Source organism: Gymnogyps californianus, chromosome 1 (assembly GCF_018139145.2).
Source record: "Gymnogyps californianus isolate 813 chromosome 1, ASM1813914v2, whole genome shotgun sequence".
NCBI lineage: Eukaryota > Metazoa > Chordata > Aves > Accipitriformes > Cathartidae > Gymnogyps > Gymnogyps californianus.
Genome location: NC_059471.1, coordinates 120,734,080 through 120,742,872, shown reverse-complemented (window position 1 = coordinate 120,742,872; position 8,793 = coordinate 120,734,080). Strand labels below are relative to the sequence as shown.

The window sequence follows — 8,793 nt, the reverse complement described above, 5'->3', positions numbered from 1 at the left end:
TGTGGTCTTCCTGTAGCTAGCTCCTTCTGTCTGTAACTTGCTTTTATAAATACTAAGTACCACCTCGCACCGTTCAGATGTGCTTCCCTGTTCTTACCAAGGTCTTTCACTGAAATCAGGAGGAGAAATTACTGGGTAGCTGCTCAGTTACTGATGTTTTTGTCTGTCTAAGGGGAAGTCTGAGAGTGTCACTCCAGTGAGACTTGCTTTTGGATTGGCTGGGGTGGTTGCTTTAGGGTTTTGCATTATTCAGGTTAGGATTGCTGCTGGTGCACTTACAGTAACTTGTTAAATGCGGAATACTAGTTTGTGGAATAGCTTAGACAGTGGTTATGTCTCGTAGCTGCAGTTTAAACACTGCCCAGTGTCAAACCAGTTTGAGGGCACCTCCAGAGTGCTGCAGGATGGAAAACCAGTGACTTCAGAGATAGTTATCAAGGCTTAAGGGGGAGAAAAATACTCTTAATTCTTTTTCTATCAAGTTTAGCGCTTCTTGGTATATCTCCTCTGTTACTGGCAGGTGAAGAAGTGATTGGCTTACTGATAGAGACACAAACCAAAAGCTATAGCATGGATGCATTTGTGTAAATATACCTTTACTGTGGCATTTATTCCCCTTTATAATATTTGATGCATCAATAGGATAAAGAACTGTCCCATTGTTTCAGGAAAGATTTAACGGCTTTAGTCTGTAGTTCAAATGCTATAATTTCTATTAGACTGTAGGAAAGTGCTGAATACTAGCTGCATCCTGCATCCGTTATGCATCCACATTTACTCATGCACATGCAAGTTTAAAACAAACAAAACCGCCCAAATCCCTTGAATGTAATCTGTCTGATAGTGACAAAACAGAACTCAAAGCTACAGAACAGTTAAGTGGTGTGATACTGTCGCGGTCTGTTGTTGCAGTATTTATCCAGTTATTACACCACTAGGAAGCCCTGATGTATTATTTGGGGTTGCATAGTTTTTGTACCCCGCTATTGATTTACAATATTGAAGAACCAGTCGTCTTCTAATCTAAGAATTAAGAGTATCAAAGTCTTAGAAGGCTCAAGCAAGCTTTCAGTTTAACAAATTATCTTGTTCAGTGGGATAATAGAGTGGATTAAGTCTCCATAATACCTCTCTACGAATCACTTGCCCTCACCCATGGCAGAGGTACAATTGACTGCTAAACTTAGATTAAATACTGTAGCAGCTGTTGAGATTCAGCATAGTTATTAATTAGTTAGCATTTCCTTTGTTAATCTTTTTTCCTTGTTTGAAACCAACTCAATTTTTTTTTTAATGGTTATTAATGTGAATAACAGAGTCCAACCTAGTGTTTGCTTTCCAAATGTGCCTGGTTTGTTATCTTGAACTGAAACAAAACAAAATAATTTTAAGTTTATGCTGACAGGAAAACTTCTCTCTCATGTAATATGTTGCAGATCACTTTGACCGAAGTTGCACTAATCGATCTTTCCTTTTTTAAATATTTGCAAAATATTTAGGTTTGCAAAGTGCTATTTCATTCTGGATAAACAGAACAATCTGAGTACTGAAGTAATGTAACCTCTCCAGCAAGAATACACCAAACCATGTAATGGGACTTCTGTGCCTCTTTTGGAGAGGCATAAGAAAATTATAGCTCTACAATGGTCAACTCTGTTTCTTCTTCTGGGATGTATTTAACATATTGCTCTGTATTTACAGAAAATGTAGCTTTATTTTGTTTCTTACCTTCTGTGTTTCATATCTGAGAAAAAGACTGATGTTAAGATGGCATAGTGTTAAAATGAGCCTTTTTTTCAGTGTTCCTGGCAATAATCTTTAACTTAAGCAGAAATAGCTGTTGATGATAGATGAAAAAGGCTAGATGTTATTTATTTCATTTGGTTTTAAACAATGCTAATGTTTTATATTCATCACATTGAAAAAGTTAGTCATAAGATTCTTTTCCAGTTCCTACTTTTGAACATCCCCATTGTACATCTCCTTTATAGATCTTGCGGATCTGGGGTTTTGATGCAGATGCAGTTTTGTCCTTCAGTTTTAATTTTCATCAAAAAATTGTCACCTCATGTACTTGTAAACTTACCATTGCACAGAGTGCTGTAGTCCCACAATTGTATTTGAAATTCAGTCTGGAAAAAACAAAAAGGAAAAATAAAAAGTTAAACTACACAGATGAAAAATCGTACCATTTCATGTGAAATGAGTAAATATATTCAAGATGGTATAACGCATGAGGACAGATGAAGTATAGGAAATCTTAGCATTTGGCTTCAGTCAACCACTTTGCTAATTGCTGAGTGAACTCCTTGCATGGTTGGCATTTAATGATTTGAGAATGAATCGCAATCAGCTTTCCCTTTCAGGTTGATCAATACTAGTTAGTCATTAAAGAATGTAAGAGATACTTTTTTTCTTTTCTCTTGAGCCAAAGTATCTTATTTTCATGTAATATGCCCATATTTCCTGAATCCTAGTTTTATAAAATATTAGTATTTCTGCCAAGGTTTGTACTGAATAGCTCTTTTTATTAGTTTGCAGGCTGAAGTCATCGGTCAGCTTTCTTACTCGACCAGATCGACCAAGTCTTGCTTATCATAAACTAAAAGGCAGGAATCCAGGGGTTATTTTCCTTCCAGGCTTTAATTCAAATATGAATGGTCAGAAAGCAACTGCCCTTGAAGATTTCTGCAACTCTCTAGGTCATGCCTTCATCAGGTACATTCAGAGCATTGTTCTTGAGAAAATGAAACTGGTATCATGGGTTGCGGGAAGGGGTTTTAACAAATATATGTAAACTTTGGCATTTGGATTGGAATTCATGCTGTGCTGTACACAAGCTAATAAGTGTTTTTTCTTCCATTTCAAACGTAGGAGTGAGACTGAGGTAAATCAGGAGAATGTATTCTGAAAGTAATTCAGAAAATTCTCTGATAAATTTCTATATTCTAGCCAGTGCTATGTGTTACATTAAGGCTATAGGCACAAAAAATGAGAAAGAGCGGACCTGAAGTTCTAATTTTTTAAGTTACCACTATAAGCATGCTTCTTAACTGCCAAATCTTATTAAGTTACCCAGTGTCTTCTGTGGTTTTAGAAGAACATGCACATGCTTGGTGATCCTCTCCTTTGATAGACGAGGTTGAATGCTGAGTTTCATAAGTCCTCATATTTGGGTATAGCGTTTGAGAGTTTGTATATTTTAAAAGTACCTTTAAAATTGAAATATTTTGGGTTTTTTGTCTGTAAGGGAAATTGTCTGGGAAATATCCTGGTAAATTTGGATATTGTTATATCAAATGATAAGAGAATGCTGCATTGCTTAGTTGCATATGTTGTGTTTAAACCTCTTTTCATGTGATTTCTGGTGCTAGTGATATGCAGGACCAAGTAAGAAAATACCCAATGCAATATCTTGTCCACTGTTTAATTTGATTAAATGGTACTGTTTAGTTAGCTTCTATGTTGCTGTAGACAGTACTATGACTTTCATTTCAATGGTTACTTTTTCAGATTTGATTATACAGGATGTGGAAGTTCAGATGGTAAATTTGAGGAGTGTACAATTGGGAAGTGGAGAAAAGATGTTCTGTCTATACTGGATGAACTTACAGATGGACCACAGGTTATTTTATTTTTAAATACAGAATGCTTTTTGTCCTCAAGGTAGAACATTAATTAAAAATATGCCCTAATACCTCTGGTCAACAGTAGCTTCTATTTAACAACTGACACCTGCTCACTTTCAAGCTGAATCATTTGAGAGGTCATATTGGTAAGACTTCTTTTGCAAGCAGGTAGATCACAAAATCATGGAAACATGAGTTGGCAGGACCTCCTGGAGGTCGTTTATTAGAGCCTCCTGCTCAGAGCAGGGCTGTCATCCCAGGGAGTCTGCGAAAGCCTCATGGTGGAGGTCCCACCTGACAGGGGACAGGCAGCTGTTCCAGTACGGCACAGCCCTCTTCGTGAAACAGTGTGTCACTGTTCCATGCTGGTGCATTAATTAACGGATTTGCAGGAATGTTACAAGTTAAGATACTCTATATGATAAAATAGCTTAAAAAAAATCAGCAGAAGCAGCATTTGACTTCTTCAGTTACTTTAGAAATGACTGTGAGAAAATTGAAATCTCCTGCAACCTGGAAATACCTAGTATTGTGTTTAAAACAATTTTGTATTATGAATTGCTTTTGTTGACCTCTTTCACTTCACTGAGCCTTTACCATGTGCATTTATTTTAAGAAGGAAACATGAAGCGTGCATGTGATACTGAATTGTTTCAACTCTCATTTTGTTTACAGTGTTTCAGTCTCAGACAGCAATAACCAGCTATGCCAAACAAAAAGAATAATAAAATACCAGATCCTGTGGTGCTTACTCAGGCAAAATTTCCACTGGAGGTGACAGCAGTTCTGCCTGGGTAAGGACAGCAGGATTATGCCCAAGGTTTAAGTAGTTAAACAAAATGAAAACTGATACTTTGTAAAAGAAGAAAAAAATATTAGCTGTTTCCTGTAAAATAATATCTTATTTTCTCTCTTTTTCAGATTCTGGTGGGCGCCAGCTTGGGTGGATGGCTGATGCTTCATGCTGCAATAGCACGCCCAGATAAAGTAGCTGCTCTAGTTGGAGTAGCTGTAGCAGCAGACCATCTTGTAACAACTTTTAAGAAGCTTCCAATTGAGGTAAATGTTGATGGTTGGCTTTTGTGTAATCTAAAAATCTATCAAGCAGTTAAGAAATTCTGTTGTTCAAACTGTACTTTTCATGCAAGTCTTCTGGTAAGTTTTGTGTGTTTGTGGTGGAGGTAAGCTGAAAATTTACATTAATCTAAAAGTCTGCAAAATACTGTGCTTCTAGTATGAAGCTAGTGTGAGCACTACCTAGAATGTGTTTATATTATTACTGTGGCATATAGGACATGAAGTCAGATCCCTGCAGTTCAGCAGTCCATTAGATTTCAGTGTTGAATATCTTATATTTGCATTCAAATTAGATCCTTGTGCTTTCAAGGATGGAGAAGTAGCTGCTAATGTAATTGAGATGACATTGGATGAGATGAGTCTAACACAGGTTGTGTGTGTAGAAGGGGAATTCTTCAGATCAGTGTGCTTGTAAAGACTGTAAGATTTAGGTGGTGGGAAGTCTCTTTCCAAGTTGCTTCCTTGATGGTGATAATGTCCAGTCTTCAGGAAAGTAAATCAGGTGTTGTAATGTGACAAATAAATATGGCAATAAATAACTCATACTTTAGAATAATTGAAATATTTTCCTGGTTCCCCCCCAGCCCCGCCCCGGCACTTCATAGTGTCAGTGTTACTACTTAAGACTAAGGTAAGATTCTGAAAATATGGTACTTAGACACAGCTATTGTGGCAAAGACTGAAAAGACTGATCGCTGGAAAATTCCTTTTTCCTAGGATTCTCCTTGTCTGAGGTTCAGTGAACTGATTGAAGCCAAAGAAACTTACTGTTCATGGTGGCTATACATCTTTTCCTTTCTGGTAGATTCTGGCTGAGAAACTTAATTTCATTGCTTAATCCTAACTAGATTAATTTGCAAGAGAGATGTGCAGAGTTGCTTTTGTGACATGGTAGGGGGTTTGTCTTCTCAGATGCTGGAAGGCAAACAGGAGTATACCTTCTCTGCTAATAAAAACGAACAAAGTGAAATTTTAGGCCTGGGGAAGTTTTACCGCATTTAGAACAGAAATAAGTTGAGGCACTCTAAAGAACTTGTAACATTTGTTTTGTCTATTCTTTGCTCTCTTTTTTGTAGGCACAAAAAGAAATAGAAGAAAAAGGTGAATGGAAGTTTCCAACAAAGTATAATGAGGAAGGATATTACTCCTTGACATACGACTTCATCAGAGAAGCAGAAAATCACTGTGTGCTAAATAGTCCTATTCCTGTAACATGTCCCATACGACTTATTCATGGCATGAAGGATGATGATGTCCCTTGGCAGATCTCTATGCAAGTTGCTGATCGTGTTCTGAGCAAAGATGTGGATGTTATCCTCCGCAAAACCGGCCAGCATCGGATGAGTGAGAAGGAGGATACAAAACTTCTTGTCAATACCGTTGATGATTTAATTGACAAGCTGGCAACACTAGCATAAGCTGCAGAGTAGCCTAAGTGCATGAACTGTACACCTGACTCTTTTCCATGAGTAGCAGAAACCCTGTTCTTAACAAGGTGATGCCAGGCCTGTGACTATCACAGTAGGAACTGAGCTTTATCTGCTGTTTCCTGACCTCTGTTTCATAAATACAGGTATTTTATTAATGCTGCATTTGCACAGACAGTCCAAAATGTGAAGGAGTGCTGCTGTTTTGTTCAGAACCTCTCCTTCACCACTTAAACCTTTTTTCGCAAGCTTCCTACACTTTTGTACTGAAATGTTAATTCATTTTGGTTACTATTGACCTGTACAGTAAAACTTTAATTTCCCATGTCTTTGACACCTTTTCAGTATTGTCCTTTTGCTATAACATTCTTGTATCTTATGTCTGAAACCATCTGTGCAAGGCAAAATACAACTTAAGCATTTACTAAAGTTATTGTTATTAAATAGTGAATACCATGAAGCACCATAAACAGATTTCAGATAAATTACTGTTCTTAAATACTGTTAAAACTGAAAAGTGAAAGGCACACCCTGATGGTGTGCTTGGGGTACTACATAAGGAAGAAGTTAACTTCTAAGAACACAGGGCCTCAAAGTGCAGATAGAGCTCTCTTATCTCTGCTTATCAGTAGGGTTTATGTCCTCTTCTCCAGGCTGCCTTTTTGTCATAGTTAATTTGTGGGTCTACTATTAAGGGAACAATATATAATGTTGGTGTGAACTGAAGCTGGATCAATACAGTGACTGTTTTATAGTAACTTCTTTAAAGTGGGGACTACAGCGCCATAGGGCATCACTGCCTCTTTTCTGTGACTTCAGAACTGTAGATTACTAGGAACAGTGTCTTCCAGAGTTAGGAATTTGAGGTGCATGAGTGCAAGCCTGAAAACTTGTAAATGAAACTTGATAGTTGGATAATTCTTGTAACGTAAATCCATAGAATTTAATAGTAAATGGATTTAATTGCAAATGTGACTGTTACCTGTTTTTTGTTCAAAAATATGGTGCCATTCATACACTTGAAAGAGAGAGAGGAGAACTCAGGTGAGAGGCTGGAATTAGTTCAGGCTGGCCTTAATATGAAACATCAGTCAAAAGTATATAGTTGTTTCTGGCTTTATTATTTTAAGTAGTAAATGGCATCACTGTTGCTACCTTAAAAGACTGAAGCTCCTGGGGGTCAGGTATTTCTAGAGAGTTTGTCATTTTCACTGTTAGCATTGTCAGCAGAAGTACGTTGTACAGAGCTTAGGTGAGGTAGTGGTTTTTAATTAAAAAAACCCCACAAACAACAACAAAAAAAACCCAACAACAAAACAAAAAAACCCTAAATTTCAGATGAGTTCCTGTGAAGAACAGTTTGATTTCGAGTTCAATACTGCAAAAAACAAGAAGCTGTGATGTAAAAAATTTGAATTCTGGTAAAAGATGTCTCCAGTTTAGATGCAAATGTTCCAATTCGAGCGTACCAATTCCCTAACTCAATCTAGCGCAGGATACTTGTTTGAGGAATTGCAACATTCCATGAAGTCTTGTTTCCAAGTATTTCTGTTTCTGGAGTAGACTTTTCTTCTGTCTGTATGACTATGCAATTCACTACTTAAGCTTTAAAACCTCTTGACTATGTATTTTACTTTTGAGAAAAATTAGGTCAGATAATTTATGCAAATTGCTCAGACACTTCCATTCCTGAAGGTTGAGCTGTGTTCATGTTTATGTATTGTTAAACAGTAGTCATCTTCACATGTGACTTGCATCTGATAAAACCAGAAAAATAGGGTTTGTGAGTTTTAAAGATGCAGTCAAATCAAAATTAAGTTACTTCAAAACTTTCTGCTCTTTGCTTACCTATGACAATTTTTTAATCCACTTTTGTCACATCTCTTAGATTGCTTTGTCTCTTAACGGAAGAAAAAGTTGAAAAAAGGGGACTGCAGTAATTCCGAACTAATTAATTTTAATTAAGGCCCAAAGTTACCAGTTGTTATAGATGTAATTTTTGTTCACACATATTAAAGTTATTTCAGTAACTGAAAAGTTTTGAGCTATTTTTTTGAACTGGGAGTTATACCTACAAACATTCAATTTAACTGTAATACTTCAGACAGGGAAAAGTCTTTGTATGTCTGCAATAAACAGTAGCTGTGTATCTCTCTTGAAAGACTTGCATTGTGTTCATTCAAAGCTTCACCTTAGCCTTTATTTAATAATTGATATTTTATAGGTAAGGTCTTTTTGTTACAGTGCCTTAGAGCAAGATAGCTGAAAACAAATGGGGAGCAGTTGTGTGAGTAGCTTTCAGAGTTTTTTTTTTTTCTTGTTTGGTGGTGGTTTTTTGTGGGGTTTTTTTTTTCCCCATTCTGCTGTAATAACATTAGGTGGGAGAAGGCAGCATAACAGCGTTGACACAATTGTTGAGGAGACAAAACTGCAGCATCAGTTGCTCAAACCCACAGCATTACTGAAACTTGATCCTAGGGAGGGGTTTTTTTGTGTGCTGCTACTTGTTTTGTAGTTATCTCTGTTTTCCTTCTCTCATTGCTAAATGGAGATTAGTGGTAACATTTACATTACAGGTACACCCAAAATTTGCTACATACAGCGTAAATGCAAAGGCAGAGATGATACTTTCATCAGAGAGACAGTATTCTAGATAGTAT

The 8,793-nt window shown here is 36.9% G+C and overlaps 1 protein-coding gene across 1 annotated transcript; it reads left to right on the top strand.

The window, feature by feature from the left end:
* The first annotated feature begins 2,539 nt into the window (after positions 1-2,539).
* On the top strand, positions 2,540-8,288 carry ABHD10 (abhydrolase domain containing 10, depalmitoylase). Its single transcript, XM_050914996.1, has 4 exons — positions 2,540-2,718; positions 3,514-3,625; positions 4,551-4,688; positions 5,783-8,288. The coding sequence occupies exons 1-4, from the start codon at positions 2,654-2,656 to the stop codon at positions 6,122-6,124; spliced, it is 657 nt and encodes a 218-aa protein (XP_050770953.1). The 5' UTR covers positions 2,540-2,653; the 3' UTR covers positions 6,125-8,288.
* Positions 8,289-8,793: the final 505 nt, after the last annotated feature.

Excerpts from the sequence above, each read along its gene's own strand:
- ABHD10 (XM_050914996.1), top strand. The coding sequence starts at position 2,654 with ATGAATGGTCAGAAAGCAACTGCCCTTGAAGATTTCTGCAACTCTCTA. Across the intron at positions 2,719-3,513 it reads CTAGGTCATGCCTTCATCAG|ATTTGATTATACAGGATGTG; the intron begins GTACATTCAGAG and ends TTACTTTTTCAG. Across the intron at positions 4,689-5,782 it reads TTAAGAAGCTTCCAATTGAG|GCACAAAAAGAAATAGAAGA; the intron begins GTAAATGTTGAT and ends TCTTTTTTGTAG.